At 40.0% G+C, this 23,672-nt stretch overlaps 1 protein-coding gene across 1 annotated transcript; it reads right to left on the reverse strand.

Moving 5' to 3' along the window:
• Positions 1–239: 239 nt before the first annotated feature.
• LOC138207273 (unconventional myosin-VIIa-like) lies at positions 240–22,086 on the reverse strand. Its single transcript, XM_069164389.1, has 49 exons — positions 22,075–22,086; positions 21,347–21,448; positions 21,075–21,227; positions 19,996–20,064; positions 19,737–19,852; positions 19,521–19,648; positions 18,869–19,011; positions 18,420–18,533; positions 18,180–18,333; positions 17,225–17,301; positions 16,989–17,108; positions 16,529–16,671; positions 16,229–16,439; positions 15,955–16,090; positions 15,697–15,863; positions 15,278–15,418; positions 14,203–14,361; positions 14,018–14,110; positions 13,442–13,536; positions 12,881–12,965; positions 12,651–12,752; positions 11,532–11,681; positions 11,196–11,423; positions 10,790–11,071; positions 10,534–10,695; positions 10,370–10,438; positions 10,150–10,277; positions 9,912–10,038; positions 8,957–9,076; positions 8,633–8,806; positions 8,248–8,475; positions 6,733–6,900; positions 6,393–6,510; positions 5,830–5,956; positions 5,541–5,707; positions 5,270–5,451; positions 4,804–4,913; positions 4,427–4,581; positions 3,951–4,104; positions 3,706–3,861; positions 2,663–2,768; positions 2,090–2,203; positions 1,724–1,811; positions 1,536–1,642; positions 1,255–1,440; positions 1,025–1,141; positions 859–942; positions 510–629; positions 240–346 (listed from the first exon to the last, which is right to left on the reverse strand). The coding sequence occupies exons 1-49, from the start codon at positions 22,084–22,086 to the stop codon at positions 254–256; spliced, it is 6,540 nt and encodes a 2,179-aa protein (XP_069020490.1). The 3' UTR covers positions 240–253.
• Between the last annotated feature and the right edge of the window lie 1,586 nt (positions 22,087–23,672).

Consider the following 23,672-nt stretch of genomic DNA (forward strand, 5'->3'; position numbering starts at 1 on the left):
TAATTGCAGCAAATTTACATGAATCTAATACCTGAATACAACAATACTTGCAAGAGTAAAAGTTGTGAAGTGTAATCAAGACAATACAAATGAAAATCAGAGGTTTGAATTATCAATATCCTTTTTAGTTAAAGCAACCGGCATTAGCGAGAGTTATTTGTCATCAAATAATATAAATACATTCATGTAAAGATATTGCGCATGAGTGTGTATTAATCACATTAGTTAGGTCTGTTATTTTGCCACTGCAGCCTCATGAAAACATGTCGTTCTTTGGTACAAAGGCTCGCTTCAGCCCCTCATACATGCTGAAGTACGAATTAAGAAGGTCCACCATTTTGTCAGCCTGAAAACGGAGGAAATGGGACACCTTTGTTAGACATTTAAAAATCACTGCTGTAAGATGGGCTCATTACTACATGTGGACGATTTACACAATAACGTATTAGATTGTTCTGAAAGACGCATTTGAACTGTATATATAAAAAACCATGTAAAACACATCTCACCTGTTCTGTTTCACAGACAAAGTCGTTTCCCCTCACCAGGGTGCCGATGGCCATCTCGAACATGTTACCGCTGCTGTTGTACTCAGTGATGCGGCTGAACGGGTGCATGACCAGCAGCTCCTAAAGGGTTGTCATTACAGTGTAATTACGTCCCATTAATATACCATAATTTCTTACCAATGAAACCATAAAAGGCTCAAATAAAAGTGCAATAAACTGAGATGAAATGTGACAGACAAGAATGAAGATGTAATTCTTTACTACCAGACAGCACAAAAAGTATCCTGACAGAAATGAGTAACAGAATACAAAATAATAAACATAATATAAGGCTGGTTATTGCACATACCTTTGTTTTTGGGACTATGAAGCTGACACCTTGCTTGCTGATGGCTACCAAAAGTGTAGATGGGTAGCTGGATTCACACGTTTGCTGCAAATGACATAATACGAAATATGAATTTGCTCAAAATGTCGTCTGACGGTGCGGCTGTCACTTCATCCCGCTAACTCACTTTCACTTCGAAGAATGCACAGCCAAACGTCGGCCAACTTGAAATTGTCTTCAGGAAGGCAATTTTGGCCTCTTGCACCGTGATGCCGCTCTGCTTGTTGTACGAGGAGACGATGTGCTGCGAGTGAGACAAAAAAACACAGGAGAAGAAGAATACTCAGAGGTCATCTCTGACACTGCAGCTGGTTTCTCTTCAGTTTCAGTTCCTTTCTGTGCATTTCATCCTTTTACCTTCTTCCACTCTTCAGGAGACATGATTTGTATCTGGTCCGCAGGAACCAGCTCCTTCAGCATTTTGGGGATCATGACAAACTGCGACCTGTCCGAGTCCACTTGGACTCTGAACAGCAGCCCACCCAGGCTCATCATGTCTTCTTTGGTACAAGTGTGGTATCCACGCAGGTACTTGGGCATCTCCTACATTAAAGCAAAACAGAGAGTCATGACAGTTCTGCATCTTGAACATGACTTAAGTCCAGCAGAATGAAAAGTGTGACTGTGAGAAAAGGTACCTGCGGGAAATGGAAAGTTAGATCTGCGACCAGGTTTTTGCCCGGGTTCACATTGAACCAGAGCTTCCTCTTGAAGATCACCAGGCACGGCATGTTGGCCTGAATGGCTGAGAAGCAACACTTGAGTTATAATCATGGAGAGGCACTGACATATAAAAACTGAAGGAGTCAGCACGATGCATTACTACCTTCTTTTCCTCGCTTTACTTTTTTAGGGGTGGCTGTAGTCTGCCTCAGACTGTCAAAGAAATATTTCTCCTCATTCATGTTCGTGATCTAAGAATTAAGCACAGAATAACATCAACACAGAAACAGGAAAGATGTCACTATTGTGTGTCCTTTAATAATATCCCAGTCAGTATTTATTAAAATGAGAAATTAAGTAATTTAAGACAGATCGTCATCACATTGTGGTCATATTGTGTAAAAACCAAAACACAATACATCCCCTTACATCACAGGGAAATCTATACATCTCATTACATTTTCATCTTTTCTGTCACATGACTGTATAACGACTGGCTATAAAGTAGGAGCTCACAAACAAACCCCACCTTGTTTGGTGTTTTCAGGTAAAGGCCATATCCGTCCGCTGAGTCCAGATTGAGCTCAGAGGCGATGCTCCAGCTCAGCTCTTTGATTGTGGTTGTTGATGTCACCTCGAAGATCTGCACAACAGCAAGAAATAAAAAAAATAAAAAAAATCATGTGGCATAAGATCTAACTTAAAGGAATAATGTGACATTTAGGGAAATTCACTTCTTTGCTTTCTGGCAAAAAGTTAGAAGAAGGTTGACTCTTGAGTCACATATAGAAGTGATATAAATGTTTTAGTTTAAATAGTTTAGTCCAGTTTTCAAAATGTCAAACTGAATTTTAGATCCACATGTTGACAATGCTCTGGACATTGTGCATGCTGATGTTTCTGTACACATAAAGGATGGATACCAACAAGAAAACTATAAAAAAAAAAAAGAAAAAAAAAAGAATAAAAAAAAAAGAATTCGATGCAATATAAAGAAAAAAACAAACTGCCAGTTAATATCAATGACATAATCAGCTGATAAAGTGTTAAAACAGTGCTCAGTCTGCAGGGTAAAGATTTACAGAAGAGCATTGTGTCTTACATCATCTGTGTAATTCGGGAAGTGGACTTTGTGGAAGATCTTCGTGCTGTTCTGTTGGATGGCGTCCACCTCTGCCAGATGCGGAGGAAGCTTCCTCGGCACCTTACTGAGAGTACAAAGCACTCAGGTTAATTTATTGGATGTACACACCCTGACAAAATACATATATCTGAAAAGCTGAAATTTCAGAATACAGCAGCTGGCTTAGAATGACTGCAAGATTTTTTTGTAATAATTAACGTGGATTCGAATTATGTTCATTAAGAGGTGAGTCGGTGGTTTAGAGGTTCAGTGTGTAAGATTTCAGAAGACATATGGGAAGAAAAGGAATAAAATATTCATTAATATGTTTTCAGCATTGTATAATCATAAGAAACTAAGAATAGTTGTGTTTCCATTACCTTAGAAAGAGCCCTTCATATCTACATGTTGCACCACTATCTATCTACAGTAGCTCAGAAGGGACAAACCACAAACTGCCTCTGGAGAGGGCCTTATGGTGCTACTGTAGATTCTCCCACACATACATCCTAGACATAAACTAGCATGTTTACCAAGCACTATGTACTGCTTTTTCAAAATATACATTGCATAGATTTTTAAGGTGCAAAATAGTTGAGATTACTACAGTTTCCAACTTTTAACTTAAAGGGGCGTCTCAACCAATGTTACAAGTAAAGTGTAGTTCACTTGTACTTCTCAACTTAAAAATAACAGTTGCATTATGGTACTCGTAGTCGCCAGCATTTACTCAACAAGGGACCAAAAGTAAACTGTTTCAATCTTAACTTTTCTTTTTTAATCTCTCACTCTGCAGTGCAGCAAATTTAAAGTGAAGCGTCAATAATAAATCATTGGAGTATTCCTTTTAAGTAATATCAATAAATAGAATTATACATTTTATCACTATTTACAATCAGTTGACAGCATCATTTTTACCTCTATATAGAATACCAGTTTTTGACGTTTCAGAGAGTCATGATTTGTTGTCATGCCATCACATGTGATCTATCATTTCTAACAGTTTCTCTCTCCAGCCTGACCTGCAAATGTCCTGCAGTCGCTGCAGGCAGCCGGCAGACAGCGGGTCTCTGGGCCGCGACTCCAGGAAGCGCTGAGTGTATTTCACCAAAGTCTGACCGGGCGGGAACAAGCCTGTACACAGCCACATCAGCTGCCACCCTCGCTCCATACTCAACCTGAGAGCAAGAGGAAAAAGAGGATAGCAGGTTAGACATGTTATCCATTGATTTTATTTTCACTGCATGTGTACAAACTGAAGGAGCACCTGTTGTTGTTGCTGGTCATCTGTCTCATAATCTGGCAGTAGATTTCATTCTGCAGCGCTTCATGTTGTGTGGCCGGACCAAAGATCTGGTCGGTCAGTTCTATAGGACTGCGTATCTGTTTGATGGGGTAGTCGCCCATATACTTCATGATAGGTAGAAGCCAGGGTTAAGGACTCACACAAACTGTTTTAAAATTAGACCAGGGCCTGTATCACACATGGGCCTTTTATCTACTCAAGGCAGAAGGGCTGTTTTCTTTAAATCTACCGTTTACAGACAAGACAATACTGTGCTTTTTAGGTCACTAAATTCTCTCTTTTTCCTAAATATGTGTCAATCCGAGTCAATAGAATAATTTCCTTTATGCCAAATTTTGGAATTATCATAAAGTATCTCAACAATCCTCAAATGCAGATAACATTTGTGAAGAAATTGCCCTCATGTACAAAAGGAAAGTATATTTCTGAAAGGATATCAGTGAAGGCAGCGCAGGCGTGGTAGCTGAGGTCAGAGTTGCGCACCAGATTCTTCAAGAGCGGCTGTCTGAGAGGTTCTTTGGAACAGACCCACAGTCTCTCCCTGCTGACCCCTTTGGATGCACCCTGCCGACCGACATCTTTAGCTGGGGGTCTGTGACAGGAAGGAGACACAGTGTGAGCAGATCAGTGAAATGCTTCCGCTTTCTTCATTATTATTCTTTTTTTTTTGGTGAACATTGCACTTATGAAATTTAGAAAGACTTTTTATGACATCTTTCTTTGAATAAGCTCTTCATCTCTACTGCTTTATTTGCAGTACACAGCAAATTTATAGTCAAACTCTTTGCCATTTTGTAAATTGGTTTATTATTACCTGAAATGTTCAAATGCAAACTCTTTTATAGATACAGGGGCCACAGTTTCTTCTCCCTGGGGGAAATTTTTCGTCACTGATTGTCTCATCTGGCTTGAACTGAGCTGCTCCTGAAAGGTTAGAAGCAGTTTATCAGTTACACCACAAGAGGGGTCCGCACATAAAACAACATATTTGTGGATCCATTACTACATAGACTTGAATGCTCACAATGTAACAGTTTAATGTCTGTGTATATCTGCAGCCTTCTGTGGGTTTGATTAATGTCATATTTATTCTGTTCAAATGTCAACTTAGTTGCCTGGTTATATTTGGAGCTATTACACCACACACACACACACACACACACACACACACACACACACACACACACACACACACACACACACACACACATAAAGGACAGCCATAAAGGACATCTTGAGGGGAAATAAAAAAACAAACAAAGAAGTAAAGGTAACTCTACCAGGAAGTCGTCATTGGGTCTGCTAAGGGTTGGCAGGAACTGCAGTGAATCCTTGTAGACTACCCCGGTGCTGCTGGTGCGCTGGTTGGTTGCTCTGATCTGTCTCTCATCAGGTGAAAATCTAGCATCTTTATCCACCAGCAGCAGGTCACCTCGTTTACAAACCAGGAAGGTGGGGTTGTCTGTGGAAGCGAGAGAGGCGGCAGAAAGGCCTGAGTCATGTGGTCTGTGTGAGTTTATTAACCTGCTGTATACTGTACACGTTCTTTACCTGGTTTACTGACATCGTGCTGAATCAGTGCGTACTCTGAACGCTGCCTCAGCCCTTCAACATTGGTCTCTATCAGTGCAGCGGTGTCCGCAGCCTCCGCACAATTCAGGACAAACTTTCCTCTCATTGTGTTGAGAGTCAGAGACTGAGCACTCAAGTGGGTGTCACTAAACACATCACAGTAAGCAGAGTCTTATTTCAGCCACTTTTTTTTTTTAAAAGCACAATGAAAGATACTTTGCAAGGGAGTAAGTTGAAGGAATAATTTTAAAGAAATAGCAACCCGTACCTCGTCTTGTGGACTCCCTTTACCTCCAGGTAAGAAATCTCCAGGAGTCTTTTGTCTCTTCCTTCCATGAAGAAGATGCCGGTCCAGTTTACAGCCGCAACAAACCTGCTTTTGGGCAGAGGAGGTCCTGTGGACACACATTTTACCTTGAACATGAGAACTTTAGCAGCACTTAAAATGACACTTACTGATAGCACTTTGTAGTTTGGCTTTCTTGAAGAAATTGTATTTTCTTGATTCCTGTTGTTCTGGGTTTTGTACCCTCATGGTTGAAATGCACTTATTGTAAGTCGCTTTGGATAAAAGCGTCAGCTAAATTAAATGTAATGTAATGTAACATAGGAGTGCAAGTGTTTGTTGGAGTGCACGAATCTTACAGGGATACAGCAGAATGTATGGTAAGACACTGTTCACATATTATTATATCATATGGTGAAACGCAGCTGCAATAAGCTGCCATGCTGCAGTCGGAATAAAAGTGAAGCAATTTTAGGTCACACAGGCTCAGGGATCTATGGCACATTTATCCATCTATCACAACCTCCGCCTGTATGTTGACTGACCTGACGTCATTGTAACTTCGTAAAACTTTGAGAACTCGAGGGGCCATTTCTGTCGAGCGCTGTCGACCAGTTCTCCTTTAACGCTGTCTTCACTCTGATTCCCTTTGACATACGGACCCTGAAAGATAAGGAGGTAAGAGAAACCATTACTGTCTTTTTGATTTTGATGCTGAAATGAAACTGGAAATAAGTGAACACTAAGCAATAATGATAAAATTAACACTGGAAGAGATTCTGAGGAGTGAATGGATTAAAGCAGAAGACATGGCACGAACAAATCCAACTTGATTCAGAATCTAGATTTGCTAATAAAAGACACACAGTATCTGTTGTTGTTTACCTGTAAGTGTGCTGAGCTGATGAGCTGGATCCATTTTGTCATGGATCTGCTCTCGATAAGTTGTGTGGCGATGCACTCATTTACCACCTTCTGGACGTTCTCTTTGTTATATTCCGCGCCATACTGGATGTAATAGTGCTTCGCTGCCAGCTGGACGTATTCATCTTCCTGGGAGAAGCAATACAGATTTGCTGGACATAGTTTACACAAGCTGATTTATTTATTTATCTGTTTGTTTTGGATTGGACACTGACATGATTTAACATGCTGCATGAGACATGGTGCTTTAAAACTGACAACAAGTAGGAAATTCTGGATCTCAATCAATTACGTGATTTGTCTTTAAAACACTTAAAAACTAAAAATGCCAATTGCAGTGTCTTTGGGCACAAGATGATGCTACTAAATGTATTGTTCTGTCTGTCTTACTTTATTGTTATGTAAGACAACAATAACCAGAAAATTCTCTCATTTGAAAATCCAATTTTTTTACATGAACTGAAAAAATCACTTAATCGATTTTCAAACTCTTTACTGATGTATTTTCTTTCAATAAACCAATTGTTGCAGCTCTAGGTAAATACAAAAATACAGCATACAGTAAGTCCAGGACAAATATTAGATCATTTTCATTTTGTTTTAAGCAAAACCAAAGAACAACTTAAAATATTCGTATCCATTTTGCTATAAGAAACTTAAGGGTGGAGGGAACCGTTACAGAGAAAACACACGACTAATGTTTTCCACATGGGAAACATGTGATCACAAGTATGATACATGTTGATCACGTGTTGCATCATATAATAACATGGGGAAAATATGGGGAAAATCTACATGGGCTTCACACATTACACCATGGAAATGTTCTGTTTGTGCTTTTTACATGTGCAATTCCTGTGTTTTTCTGTAAGGGAACAAGATGTAAACAGTACACTTACACCTTTTAAGTTGATATAGAAAAATTGTGAGGAGATAGTTGTCTGTTTACACGTCTTGCACACATGGAGCAACATTAACACACATTTCTGCGGTCGTGTATCCATCTGTTGAATGTAACTCTATTTTTCACTCCTCTTGTAGTTTAGTTCCTCCAACTCTTCCAACTCTTTGGCTCTAATATATTCTGCTATTATTTACACCAGCTAGTTGCCAACCTTGTCTGTCTGCTGTTTGCTGAAAGACATTTAAATGCCCTGTAAATCTAAGGGAACTGCAAAGTTAGGTGGTAATTTCAAAATGCTACAAAACTCATTATTCACGGGCCACTACTCAGACTGAGAGGCAGTTTAGTTGGTCTTAACCAACCTGGGCAACATGGTGGGATGCGAGCTTGGCAGAGGCTGCTAAGAGGAAGAATTTGATACTGAGCATAACTATTTGCTGTGACACTGCAACTTTAAAAGGAGTGGCAGTTTTATTCTTTTTCCTCAGATGAGAGAAAATTCCACCACAAAACTAGACAAATGTCGTCTTCCATAAGTAAACAAAGCGAGCCGTTTCCCTCCAGACCCTCACCTTCTCGCTGGTGTACTCTCCAGACTTGATTCCCTTGATGACCTGCCTGTAGATGAGGTCGGTGCTGACCGGGTCCAGGGAGCAGTTGTGCCACGGTGTGAACAGCTCCTTGCGGATGGAGAGCCTCCAGGGGGTGTCCTTCTCCTGTTTGCCCTGCCTCCTCATCTCCTGCTCGCACTGAGACACTGCATCCAACACGTGCTTCTCACAGTTGCTCAGAGACCACATCTGGAGACAAAAGACCAGCAAGGGTTTAAATGACTGTGGCTATACTTAACATTTCTGTACTGGATTTTACCACTGAATCATCAACATTCAGATACTAGATTTAGAAGATACTGAATCACCAAACAAGCGTGAGTTGAAAAAAGAAGCCGTTGCTCACCTTGTCAAAGAGGCTCATGTACAGGGAGAATCCGTAGGTGTCTTTGAGATCAATCTGGTTGGCCACAGCTTGGCAGACTTCAGCTGAGGTGGAGCATGAGTCCAGATGTACACTGACACTACGGTCGTCCATTAGAGTCACAGGCACATCTATGGGCTCCCTGGACATGGCAGCCTGTCAGCATGGAGACAGAAATACAGCAAATTATTTTTTTCCCAAACCAAATACTGGCCAAGAAATTCCTGTTGCTGACAAAAAAAATATAAAATTAAAACATAAAATAGTGATCTCAGGTTCAGACTGAAGCTGACTCTGCATTTTTACCTGCAGCTCAATCCAGCACGGCAACTCTTTTCTTTCTCCGTTGGCCAGTATACGACGCAGGCGCTTAGTGCAATGTTCTCTGTAACCAATCGGCCCTCTGCTGATGAAACTCTCCAAATACTGTGGAGCGGAGGAGAACAGGAGAAAGTTAATTTGATGCAATCTGGCTCAATGGACTGTGTGGTGGGTCTCCTGGAATCAAAACCTCCTCTGAACAAGATCTCAACAGAATGAACACAACACCTGGTATCTGTTTGATTTACTGAAAACAGTTGCAGTTGTAGTGCAGTGATGGATGGATATTCCTCATACAGGCGCAATGACTTCATCTTTTCTGATAAAACTAGTTATAACTTTGTTGTTGATTTGATTTTTTACTGGTTAATTTGACCACTTATTGAAGTTAGATTTGACACTTTAGTTTGTTAGTGCTGTAGCCAACCAAAGCAGTGCTCATCTGGGGATTTTGAGAACAAGTTGTGATTTAGCCTGTTTTATATTTGGATTTTATAAAATGATACATAACAACTGAGAATCTTTCTATTTTTACAGAATTGTATCTTCAAATGACAGAAGGGTAATTGTAAGCAGACAGAACATTTGAGTATTGCATCAAACATACACATATATCAGTTTACAGAAGATGATGCAGATATACAGTGTTTAGCTTTATTCAGTTTTTATTCCATAATTGTATGTTGTTTGTCACAACTCTCTTCATCTGTATATCACATGTTCTGCCAGTGTGCTTTATCGTATCTTAGTTTTCTATTATGATCATATCAACACACCGTGTGGGCGTGAACCACTAGTAGTATCTGTGTTTGTCATCTTTTCACAATTCTTTGTGATGAAAGCCGAATTAATCCTTAGAGGTGATTTCAAACTACATCCTGAAGTAAAGAAGGGAACAAGGTTTTTTAAAACAAACTGAATGATTTCCTGTTGGACTGACCTTCACGAAGAGGTCTGTCGGAGGGAAGATCCCGAGACAGATGGTGAGGAGAGTCCAGCCCAGTGTACGGCTCTTCCTGTTCCTATTGTTCGCCAGCTGCTTACATATCTGACAGTAGAGCTCATCACTGCACAGGTAAAGAAGCATGAAGGCAAAAACAGGAAAAAAAACAAAAACATTATATCTTCAGTGTATGCCGAAATGTCATATCGTTCTTTCACTCAAAGACATTTTTTACCGTATGCCTCGTCTGGTCATAGCATAGCCAACGATGATGTGCAGTTTTTCCAGAGACGAAAGCGGACGATCCAGTGTCGGACCCTCTCCGATCAAAAGGTTCTCCTCGTCTTCTGTCAGGTTCTCCGGCTGGTTACGATGACAACAATACAAATAGTTATCACACAGTACACATTATAAATCAGTAAAGAAAGTTTTTGAATGATAAATATTGTAGCAACCTCCTCAAGAATAGTTGAGGCTTTTCTGTTTCCACCTCCGAGCTTTTTCTTGTTCTTCCTCAGTATTTTCTGTTCAGAATTAACATGATAATTAATGGTTAAGTAATGACGCTCGTTTGATATTAATTGTTTTTTTTGGCAATGAGAGAGTTGTAGGAGTTTACCTGGTCCAGTCCCACCAGGTGGCTCAGCCTCCTGCCCTGCCTGTGAGTTTGAGGCACATGATGGGAGATGCTGCTCGACCTCTGAGATATCGAGTCCAGTGATCTTGGTTCTGGTATGTCCTCCATAAAACGCAAAATGAGCCACGATAGGGTCAGACAAGCCTGGAGGAGTGAGAGGAGAAAGCAGGTGTTAGACCAAAACCTGTGGAGTTCACAGTGAGAGAGATCGGCCTCTCATTCCTCTCTGTGCTCTCACCAGTGCGTCTCCCTCATCATCATGGGTCAGAAGGGGCTTCCTGAGTCTCTGGGTGATGTGCGTGTGGGTGGCGCTGTCCTGGAAGTGAATGATGCTGAACTTCTGGAATGAAAACTCTTCACTGTTGACATCAAACTCATCAAACTCTTCCTCTTCCTCTTCCTCTTCCTTTTCCAGTGAAGAGGTTGTGGTTATTGAGAGTACGGATGGAGTATTGATTGCCAACTTCGGCTCTGAGGTCCCAAAGGTTTCCTCTTCCAGCTCTGGAATAGTTTGAATATCCTTCACAGCGAAAACAGAATTAAATCACATATTAGATATCAGTGAAATTGTCAAACAAAATGTTAGTCATGTCAGCACGATGGAATCCAGAAACCTCATGTTCTGATGTTTGGTCTTTGATCACTATCACAGGAGGTGCGATCAGGAGATCGTAAATGTTCCCTTCTGAATCCGCTTCATCGTCAGCACGCTCTGTTTGCGCGATAACTTCCTCCAGTCGCCGCTGAATCTGTGAGGCCGTTTCTTCTTCGTCCTGTTTCTCCCAGCGTAAAAGCACATCTGGTTCATCCTCAGCCTGCTCTGTTTGCGCGATAACTTCCTCCAGACGCCGCTGAATCTGTGAAGCCGTTTCCTCTTGGGCCTCTTTCTCCCGGCGCAAAAGGGCGGCCTGCGATGGGTTAGGTTGGAAAGAAGATGGAGAACGAGAGGATGAAAAAAGTGTTCATATTCAGAGGACAACAAACCTATTTCTTGTTGGACTTTCAGTTCTCACATTTCTCCTCTCTGTTTGAGTTGCTTTTCTGGCCAGGAGTCCTCTGGTGTGAGCCTGCAGCAGTATGACCGCCTCTCTCTTTTGCCTCCAGTCCCTCCTTGCCTGATAGCCTCGTACCTATAGTCAATGCAATTTAAAATAAATTTTAAAACACTGATGACATTTTTTGATAATCAATAATGACATGCATTGAAACCACACTACATCTAATATGGGAAATGTCTTTTAATACTAATTGGATTTCCTGAATATCTTCACTGTGAACACAATACTTGAGATTTGCACTTGTAAAATATATGAATATTTTCTACAGCTCTGTTTCCCAAAAAGTTGGGATGCTGTATAAAACTTAGATAAAAACGATATAAATGATTTTCAAATCATGTAAACCCATATTTAATTGCAAATAGACCAAAGACAACATATCAAATGATGAAAATGAGAAATGTTATTGTTTTATGAAAAATATGTGCTTATTTTGAATTTGATGCCAGCAGCACATCTCAAAAAAGTTGGGACAGGGGCATGTTTACCACTGTGCTGCATCACCTCTTTTTTTTCACAACACTCTGTAAATGTCTGGGAACTGAGGAGACCAGTTGAGGTAGTTTTGAAAGTGAAATGTTGTCCCAATTATTTTCTGATATAGGATTTCAGCTGCTCAACAGGTCTGGGTCTCCTTTGTTGTAGTTTTTGTTATATGATGCACCAAATTTTTGAAATAGGTGACAGGTCTGGGCTGCTGTTGCCCCTGTACCAACTTTTTTGAGACGTGTGGCTGGCATTACAATTCAAATTGAGCATATATTTTTCATATAACAATACATTTTTCAGTTTCAACATTTTGTAGGTTGTCTTTGGTCTATTTGCAATTAAATATGGGTTTACATAATTTGCAAATCATTGCATTTTGTTTTTATTAACATTTTACACAGTGTCCCAACTTTTTTGGATATATTTTATATTCTTATCAAAGAATATAAAGCAGACAATTTTAATATACTACATTGTACATTTACTGTATTCTTTAGCTGAAACACAATAAAACTACATCATATGTTAAACTGCGGTAGCTCGTGTACATGCCTGGGTCTGTATGGTGAGTGCGGCTGCTCTCCGTCTCTGGTACTGTGACTGCAGCTTTCGAGTCCGGATCGTTGATGCCAGCCGTTGCAAACCGTGCTGAATCTGATTGGAGCAGGAGTGGAATCAGAAGACAAGGTCACACCTGACATAAGTCTCCCTCGAAACATCAAGGTGGCAGCATTATGTCAGCTAAGCTCTGAGGTCTGTAAAAAAGTTATTAAACAACAAACCTTTCTCTGCACTTTCTCCTCTCTGTAAGCTCTCCACTTCCTCTGCAACACCACGGCTGACCTGCGCTTCCTCAGAAAAGACTTTCTGAAAGAGAGGTGAAGGAAAGCATTAACACTCTCTTCAAATCAGCCAGTAATCTATACACTGTGTCTTTCTCTCTTCTTGTATAACACCTGATCTGATTTGCCTGCCTGCATGTCAATAAAAAGTGCTATCTGTGGTTGTGATAGCTGTTATTACAAGAAGAGATAATGTTGAGGGAGATCATTTACAGTACCCATGACTCATTCAAATGTCAGTTCAGTTCTCATTTCCACTTTAGTCTTCTTAGAAACTGACTCCATGTATATAAGGTAATAAAGTCTCTATCTTTGCACTAGTATTAAATCTATAAGAACAGTTTGACCTGCTGCTTCAACCATGTACTGTATCTGCTCACGTGTATGTAGCTCTCCAAAGTGTTTTTGAAAGACACTAAATATGGAGTCAGATTCCTATGTATGTGTAAATATATTTGCCCAGAAAAGATTAAATTTGATTCCCTTCACATCGAACTGCACCTGTCTTTGTGTCCCATCATCACCCTCTGGATCACCACGGCTACCCTGCTGAGTTCTCGTTCCCTCAGCTGTTCCAGGGCAGCGTCATGGGCATCCTGAAATCATGTGAAAGAAGAGAATTGTCTATTTTTTGATTTGTCCAGGAAATTCAACCCTTACCAAAAAAAACACAGGAACTTTCACGTGCAAACATACACGTGATTGTGCACATGTGAAATGTATTTTGCCCATGGGAAATATGTGGTTTTGGAACATTTTCATGATGTAATGTGTGAAACCCATATAGATTCCCATGTGAAAACGTTCCCATACATTTCCCCCATGTTATCATATGTTGCAACATGTGGTAAACATGTGTGATCACATTCCAGATTGTTCCAAGATTAATATCGCCCAAACCAAAGCAACTTCTAGTCAATTTTAGTAATAATTGAACAGCACATCAACCATCTAAGACAGAACTAACTATCTCATCATTATATTGATTCTGCTTCGCCAGTGGCAGCTGATGTTGTTAATCCTGTCATTACATTTTGTGACTTAAGCTAAGACACAACATGGTTGAGTTTTCTGTACCTTCAGGAAAATTTTCTTCCTTCCAATTTTCCACTCGTCCTGTCCTTCAATCACTGACTTGCAGATGGCGTCACAACAAGCCGCAGGTGTCTCCTGGAGAGACGATAAAACATGTATTTAATGACAGACACAATTCCTCAAAAGGAGACAAAAATATTCATTTTTAGACTACATCATGACTTAACAGTTTTGGGGTCACAGATGGTCGTCTTCAGGAGCACCCTGTAGCGCTTCAGGAATTCCCCAAAGGTGTGTTGAATGGGATATCCCAGCTTCCGGATGCGGATGGTGTCTATCATGCCGGAGTAGCGCAGCTGACGCGTGCACAGCTCTCTGTCAAACACCTGGAGGAGAACACATTTGCTCACATTTAAAAATCGGGCACATAAGGTTAATCTTAAATTGGTTTTATTTTCAATTGTTTCCATTTATCCGGGAACAATTAATAATGTGTGCAAAATTTTTACTAGAATCTGTCCACCAGTTTTTACAATTCACGTAATAGTCACTTTTTAATTTAAACAACAAATGTTAATGTCATGTTGGCGAGTTGGAAAAATCTTGGGATCGTCAGAGTCATTAAGATTCATCCTCTGAGGACTATGAATGTGTGCACCAAATTTGTGCTAATCCCGCTGAGAGATGTTAAGATTTCGCAGTAAAAATGTTTACATGCTGTTGACACTAAAGACTAAAACAACTCGCCACATACAGTATATCCTCTCGGGATTATGAATGTACAGAATTTTAAATCAATCCACTCAATAGCTGCTGAGATCTTTACATATGGATCAAAGTAGTGGATCGATCAATAGACTGAAACTATCATCTCTTGAGCCATGCTGCAGTGGCTAAAAAAAAATACAATAACAAAAAAGGAGAATAAATTGTTTTGAATTAAAAGGGTGCGAAAAGCTCCCCAGTTACTACGTCAGCACTTCACACTGTCTGCTAGCAGGTTATATTTTCCAGGAAATTTGCTCAGTTGGTTTATGGCACAAAACAGGAAGAGGTTTTTATTTATCCAGTACAAAGAGTGATGGTGGGAGGGAGGAAGATTAGAAACGTCCCTTTGTTCTCTTCCGTCAAAAAGAAAAAACTAAATGCAGAAAGGGGAGTTAAAGTCACAGCAACACCCTGGAGTAAACCTTCGTCCCAACCTTCATCTCATTTGTTTATCGATCATGATTGCTCAGTACGCATAGCAGCCGTAGTGTGTTGCTGTGGCCCTGTATGCTGCATGAGTCGTTGCTCAGTCACCTCAGACTGCTTGTGGTTGTTGGGTTTGAAGCAGCGGATGAAGAACGGCTGGCAGACGGACAGCGCCTTCATGAGGGAGTCCAGAGACTGACGGAACTGACCGCTCAGTGTCGCCACTTGTTTACGGTTGTCAGTATGTGCCTGCGTGGATGACAGAGAGAGGAATAAACTCAACGACAACTGTCACAGCGGAGTCATTAAGTGTGCCTGTCCACTGCATCTCAATGTAAAACAAATGTCAACTTCAAATCTTGCTGTCTGTATAAAAAGTTTAAATATCTGCCGGTGGGCTGAGATCATTCTGCTGTATTGGAAAGAATGAAGAATATCGAACCTGAGAAAACAGAAAATATATGTACCAGTATGAAGCTAATCTATTGCAGTGTGCTGCTTGATCAGATGACGTTCTACTTTCATACCCGTAGAGAGCTCTTGGGCGTAATGATGACCTTCTTGTTGTTAGTAATTGCCACCCCATTGGTTGAAAGCTCGGTTTCGAATATCCGGCGCAGCAGCTTATTGGTGGAAGTGTCTATCATCTTGATGAGGTCACCGCTGACAGCATCTTTGTTCTTTTCCAGGAACCCTTAACAGGAAAAAAACAACAACAGAAGATTACTGCATGACCTAAAACTATGCATCGGTTATAATCTAAAAAAAAGAGTTTGTTTGTGTACCATTGGAGTCGTAGTGAACCGTGCCTGCAAAGTGCCGAATCCCAAAGTCAGTGTTGTGTTCACTCTTGGAGGGAACGTAGTTCTTGTTTCCTTTGTGTTGCTGGTTCATTTTGTTCAGCATGGTGAAGTCTGAACCCTGTGACCAAACAAACACATCATTGGGATTAAAAACAAATTTCTCTTCTGCAACAGGTTTTACAGTAAGAGCAAAAGATGGATACTTAAATAATTGATCCAATCCAATCAATTACGAAGCACCACAGTAGAACCGTACCTTTGGAAAATGGGTCTCCTCATCAATGAGAGCGAGCAGGTTACAGGCTTTCCCAGCCAGAAGATCCAGGATGTTCTGATTGTCACTGAACTTGATGTTAGTCCACGCAATGCCCTCTTTCTGGTACTCATCCTGCTGCAGCTTGAAGATGTGGCCCACGAAGAACTGCTGCAGCTTCTCATTAGCAAAATTAATGCAAAGCTGCTCAAAGCTGTAAAATAAAGGATGGCATGAACCCATTAGACTAAATGTAGCTGTCAGGTTTCTGTACATGCTGGATGTTCAGAGGGATTTCCTGACCTGTTAGTTTTGAAGTTCTCAAAGCCAAAGATATCGAGCAGACCGATGGACAGGTGGGACGGTTTGGGGCTGTTGGTCATCTTCTTAAAGATGACATTGTTGATTTTCACAACAATCCATATGAACAGCTTGTTGTAGATTGCCTAAAAGAAAAGTAAGAAAATGGGGTCAAATTTTGTCCTTTAAGCACATCAGTCAAACTAAATTGAGGAATATCAGGGAAAACTGGATCAACTGTCCCCTAAAAATCTGTTGAGTAACTGTACAAACTGCTGGTGTGACTCAATAAGTCTCTCTTCAATCAAAGGTTACAAATCCTCTCATGCGCTGATGTGGTTTGTTGGGGAACTTCCTTATTAAATGCAACGTTTACAGGGTTGTGCTCCTTTCATCCTGGTTCAGGATGCAATAAGGAAACACATAAAACTCTGATTTACTGTCACCGGCTCGACCTCGTTACCTTGACGAAGGCGTCTCTGCAGTCAGACGCCTGTACGGAGCTGAGGGGTTTGACCACACTCTCTCTGTTGGTCATAAAGGATCGATGGGTCAGACTAGTGGCCAGGGAAGTCTTCTTTACCTGCACAGAGCAGACATGAACATTTAAATTTTTTTTTTTTTTTTTTTTTTTTTTTTTTTACCAATGTTATGTAATACATACACACATGTTATCTGCTAATAGACAAGGAAACGTACCTCCAGTAGTGATGCTGCAACGGTGAAATGTTCTGATTTACTGATGTCACTGGTTTCCAGGTTGTTTTGGGTGTTGGCTGATGGGAAAAAATGATCAGACGTAACAACACAAACAATAACACAACAACAGCTGTAAAGAAAAGCTCTTTTCATTACTGGGAATTTATTTACATGAATGCATGCTAAATATTAAATACAATTGTAGGATGTAACAAAGAAACTTACTATAAAAATATTTTTGTATTATTATTATCTATGTATTTCATAATAGACAAGTGTAATTTACGGTATACACTGCATATATATAGATATACACGCACACTAATAATCGTTAAATCATATAATACATAGATAATAATAGACAGACAGGTGATATTTTTCTGCTTACTTCTGATATTTGAAATCAATCTTGCTGCTAATACATGCACTTTTACTTCAGTCTTATTTTGAAGTATTTTTTTATTACAGCATTGTTACTTTTACTAAATTTTGTGTTGAATCACACATTTTTCTTTTCTGAATGGGTGGTGACTGTATGCAGTAAAATCCCTGGACTGTTCTATTTAACAAACAGTTATTAAAGAAAGGAAAGTCCATTCAGTGTGACAGCTCAAATCCTCCACATCCAAAGTTTCACATTGTTCCTCGTGCTTTTCTTTTTACATTTAAAAAAAACTAAATGAACAGTTACAAAGAATCTTGTATCTACTCTATCAGTTTCAACTTAACTATGTGAGGGAAAGATTGAGCAGAGCACATGAACCGATTCAGGACTCCAATTCTGTCTATTTTACTTTTTAAAAACTCAAATTTATTTCCATATTTTTTGTGTTTTCAACATTTAAAAAAGGGTTTAAACTTGTGTGATGTGTTTATGTGCAATGGTTTTAATAAACGAAACTACACTATCAGGAGTTGAAACTACTGAGATACTCTAACACTAAAGTCTCCTCACCCTCAAAGTAGACGTTTCCCAGGTGCAGTATGGCTGCCAGCAGCTTGAGGATTTCCTGACAGTGCTTTTCGGAGAAGGTCAGGATTTTCAGAGCAGATTGAATACGGTTGTAGTCTTTGAGATCATCCCTGCCTTCACACACAATGCAATCACCCTGAAGTGCACAAAAGACAATATATAGATTATCTACAGTAGGTGGACAATATACATAAAATGACTTGCAGATAGTTATTGTAATACCTTAGTAAGGAAATTGTACTCCTTGGCATTCCCGAGGCTGAGACGTTTCCTCTGCTCTGCTGTGATTCCTGCCAGCATGCAGTAAAACATGTGGTAGTTTCGCTCCAGAGGGGCCTGACGTTGTGGAAGAAAAACAAACTATTATTGTCACAAAACATTATTTGAAAAAAAAAAAAAAAAAAAAAAAAAAAAAAAAAATCAAATGAAGGCATTTGAAACTTTTCTGTCGAGTGGGTGTAAGTGAACACAGGAATAATGTTTCACATGGCTTCTGAACTTTAACTCCTCAGTATAATTACTGATAGAGACAACAAACATGATTAAAACAGTAACAGTATATTGATTTAAACACATACGTAACAGATTGTGCTGGGTGTTTTTACAGGTTTATAGTGCAGACCCACCCGCTGCAGAGATAAGAACTATCTTTATTTAGACAGAGCACTGACCTGATGGCAGACGCGAGACTTCTCCAGAAGATACTGCTCCACCTTGGCGCCTTCAATCACTCCGTCCTTGTTGAAGAAGATCTCCAAATATTTCCCAAAGCGGCTGGAGTTGTCGTTGCGGATTGTTTTGGCATTTCCAAAAGCTGCAAGGGATGACAAAGGCCGTTATCGCCTGTCTGGTGAGAATGACTGCCTTTATTTAAAAAAACACATTAATAACACAGCAAAGCAAATTTATTGACAAAACTGTCCATAAAATGGATCAAAATGCCTCAAAAACTCAAAATAAGAGGGCGAATAATTCTGACCCTTTGCCTTTGCCAAGGCTCTGTCATCAGAGAACAATCCTCTTTTTTCCTCTGATGGTGTGGTGTATGTACCGTCTTTACACAGGTTCTGTATGTATTGATGACATTTATCAATATTGCTAAACCTTTGTCAGCACTCACATTATTGCACTTGTTGAAAATGTGTTGGTGTATTTGCAACATGTTTTCTATATGTGCTCAACGTGCTACTACATATGAAAACATGTGGAAAACTTTTCCATGTGGTAAACATGTTAAAAAACACGGAAAACTCTGTAAGGGTGCATATTTTAAAGTATGACAGTATAATGGATGTACGGCTCTGTGCTGTGCTGGTGTAGCACCTTCTAGGATCGGGTTGGACTCCAGGATCTGCTTCTCAATGTGCTGTTCAGAGAGCTCCCCACTGACCGCTGCCAAGTACTGCAGGATTAGTTTAGTGCTCTCCGTCTTGCCCGCCCCAGACTCCCCACTGACAGAGACAGAACATATTAATAATCAATTATTTATGGTGCTGACCAACCTATCAGCAAACAAGCTCACATGTAATCCACTCTAACCTGATGATGCAGCACTGGTTTCTGAGATGGCGTGTCATGTTGAAGTAGCAGGATTCAGCGATGGCAAAGATGTGCGGTGGGAGTTCCCCGAGCTTTCGACCGTGGTACAACCTCACCTGCAGGACAACAGGACACGGGCATGAAGCACATCACTGGAATAGTTGATTAAAAGACTGAGCTTGATTCCTGCACACAGTTTGAGTGACGTCTATGAGATCAGACGAACGTTGATGAAGTCCTCTGTTGTGCGCAGTCTCACCTGGTCTTCTGAATATAACGGAAAGTCCCGGTACGGATTGACTGCCACCAGCACTGAACCTGTGTAGGTCTAAAGAATCGGGAAAACATATCATGTTTGGCCACACAGTTAAATTTAGTTTTTAATTACACAGGTTTTTAAATATCAACCCTTGAGATTTTTTTGCTGCACCCAAATACAGTGGAAATGAAGGGGAACTTCTTAAAGCAATGAAAACAATCTGACAACCACACAACTTTACACAAAAATCTCAGGTGACCATAAAATTTTAAATAAAGCATAAAATAATCGTAGTGCGATTAAGTCCACTTAATACCTTTTTCCAAAGATTTGAATGACATCCCATAGTCTCACTCAGCTGATGGAGTGAGTGTTAAATGTTTTAGTAAAAAAAAAACATTCCTTTGATTTTAGATGAGCTACATAACACTTTGTAGAACTGCTTTCTGTTGTGGGGTAAAAAAAAGGAAAAAAAAAGAGCTCGATAAATGGATTTTGACCACCTAAGAGATATGAAATAAAAACAGATGTAGGGTGTCTGTATCATGATGAATATTATTGTCAGCTCATAAACTGCTATCAGATTTTTTTTTTAGACTCTCAAATATTAAATATCAGTATTGACCACAAACTTCCAGTACCAGTAGCGCCATAGTAAAACAAATAGCGAAAATGCTTTTAAGTGAGGTCTGTTCGATATTCTGAGGAAGTTCTTCACTGTACCTGGATACTGTTGAGTAATTAAAATGAAGCTTTTTCATATTGTACCATAATTCATATTTATTATATTAGTATAAAGAAAGTAATCTCAAAACCTAAACCACAGCAGCACACACTAAATCCTTATGGTGGTAGTTTTTCACATTACAGGACCCCACAATAGACAAAATGTAAACAGTATTTTCTTCAGAGTGTGTGTGTGTGTGTGTGTGTGTGTGTGTGTGTGTGTGTGTGTGTGTGTGTGTGTGTGTGTGTGTGTGTGTGTGTGTGTGTGTGTGTGTGTGTGTGTGTGTGTGTGTGTGTGTGTGTGTGTGTGTGTGTGTGTGTGTGTGTGTGTGTGTGTTAGACACGTAGCTCACATAGATGAGGCCTTGCTTGTGTCTGAGCAGCAGGTTCCTCAGGAGGCCCTCCTCGCTCATGTCCCCGAGTTTGACCATGTCATCCACCCCTTCTACTGATGTGGGGTGCATGATCCTGAGAGAGGCCTCCTCCTCCGGGGACAAACTGCTCTCCTGTGAGCGGTGAAAAGAGGGACTACAATCAAGAACGTAAGCTGAAATAAATGCTGTTGCTTTATGTTGTTTAATGTGAACAACACACATCCTCCATGTGACCGGCGAAGAGTGTTTACCTTCCCCTCATCGTCCACCAGTAATCGCTCACCCGATGGCGTTACTTTGACCTTGGCTCCGATGGCGACCCCGATGCCCACGTCCACCCAAACCCATTCCCCCTGAAGACACACATCACAATAAATGTGTTAATAAATATAATAACAGGATTTTTGTTCACTGTCCTTCAGAGTCCTCAAGATAGGATGGAACCACATTTCAGTTTAGAGTATTTCCTTGACTTTGATTGATTTATTGTGTCATGCATAAAGAATATGCTCAGCCCAAACAGGCCTACAAGACACCACAACAAACCAAAAGAATCAGAGCCACAGAATCAACAAAGCTGTCTAAAATTTCTAGTCATTCTAAACTAATACACTTTTGTGATGTTTTTTTTTTTTTTCAAGCTTTAGTAACAAATGTAGCCAACTTATACATGTTAAACCTAAATAATCACTTAATCCTTTCATCATCAGCTCACCAGAACAATTTTGTATTCTGAACATAAAATCCCTAACTCATCGTAATATTGGACAATACAGAAGAAAATGTTATTCATTCTCAACTTCTCTTAAATCATATAATTCACACAGCCGGTCTTCTTGGATATTTAAAAATATCCTTGAATGAATGACTGTAGAGAAGTCACAGAAATGTGATATCTTTCATGGCAAACAATATTCTTATCAATGAAATATGTACTTATAACTCCTCAGTCAGTGTTTTCACTAAAAAAAAGCCTTACCTTTCTCAGCATCACCAATTTCTTGCTTCTTTCCTACTCCCTAAAAGAAAAAAAAGAAATCCACAAGACAAGTTGTAATTTCCAAAAACGATTTGAAGGTATTTTCTTGGCTGTTAAATGGAATTTATTCCATCTGACAAATCCGACTGTTGATGCTCAAAGACGATGAAAATCTTTTGTAACTACCCAACAATCCTGCAATCAGTGATCTTCATGAATTCTCTCGTCTTTGTCTTGATGTCCGAGAGAACCTGTCTCCGTGTGAGGAAAGAAAAAACCCCAGCTCTGCTTTGACTGAGAGATTTTATGGCACTTTGACTTTGGACTGGGAAGGAAGAGGCAGAAAAATGAATCACAAGCACGGAGGTGAAGATCTGTCGTGACATTGAGGGGTTGTCTTCCTGATCTCGCTGATCCCATTTTGGCTTTTAGGGGAGTTTTTCCAGCATCGAGATAACTCCTGTAGTGCTGATGTCATAACTTTATTAACAGTAACGTGTGGTAAAGGATTGATGGTGAAATGTGAAATACTTTGATTGGAAGCAGTTAAAAATGAACTCCAGTCTTACTGTAAAACAATCACCCCTGTGTATTGATATTAAACAAGACATCATGTAAATGCCCTAGATGTGGATTTACCAGGGTCACTGAGGTGTAATTGATTTATAAGCAACCTTTGGACCTCGCTTCAGGCATGGAGGAGAGAGCTGAGCATCTCACTGGCTGTACGGCAATAAAGCTGGAGATACGAGATAAAACTGCTCATTGTTTAAATGAGGACCTGTTTTTTTCAGGTGTTATTTAACTGTTAATTGTTTCCTGCTTGTCAGGTTAAAAGTTGAGTTTCAAACCATGATAAAACTTGAATTCCTGTAAAATAAAACCATTAGTTGTGGGGTCAGTAGGTTCAGCTCTTATAAGGAACACAATCAAGCCGGTTAAAGAAGAGAACAGAAACCCAACACAGCACTTTGTCACTGCTGCTACGCGTGCTGCTGGGTAACCTCCCACAGATACTGTAAGTCGGTTCAACATGGCTGGTGTGATTAATCGTGGTGTGGTTCATGTCCGATAGCTGCTCATGACGTGGAATCTAAAGTTTAAAACTTCCTGCCCCGATTGATCAACCTGATCTTTGACTACATTCTTAATGACAAGGTGGAACCCAGGCAATGACGTCTTGACGTGATAGCAGCAGGCAGTTCTCGTTTGGAAGCGATACTGAAAAAGACAAAACGTGGCTTTATAAGCAATAAAACACTCCTTGGCCGTTTACTGCTGCAGTAGTATGGTGGGATCAGTAGCTTATGATGGCTTTTGTTAGCAGCCTTAAGCGTTTTGCTGCTTTTACATTACATTGCTACTGTGGCAACGCATCCATATAAACCTGCCGTTTTGAAAGAGCTGAGGTTTGGAACTGTCCATCTCTGAAAAATGACCCTGGAACAACAACAACAACAACAACAACACACATTATTCCAAACTATTTAAACCTGAAATAAGGGATTTCTTTTGGCCAAGAAAGTTCTTTAAGGAAAAAAAGTGGTATGGCTATTTAGACATCAGATATGGAGCAACATCAGCAATAAAATAAAGTC

Source organism: Embiotoca jacksoni, unplaced genomic scaffold (genome assembly GCF_022577435.1).
Source record: "Embiotoca jacksoni isolate LCO1_2020_lvr unplaced genomic scaffold, fEmbJac1.0.p SCAF_31, whole genome shotgun sequence".
NCBI lineage: Eukaryota > Metazoa > Chordata > Actinopteri > Embiotocidae > Embiotoca > Embiotoca jacksoni.

Bases quoted from the DNA above. Each gene is read 5' to 3' on its own strand.
- LOC138207273 (XM_069164389.1), bottom strand. The intron at 17,109-17,224 runs GTACGTTTCCTT...TGCTCTGTGCAG, and splicing joins TTGCAGCATCACTACTGGAG to GTAAAGAAGACTTCCCTGGC. The intron at 10,278-10,369 runs GTTGCTACAATA...CATCGTAACCAG, and splicing joins CCTCAACTATTCTTGAGGAG to CCGGAGAACCTGACAGAAGA.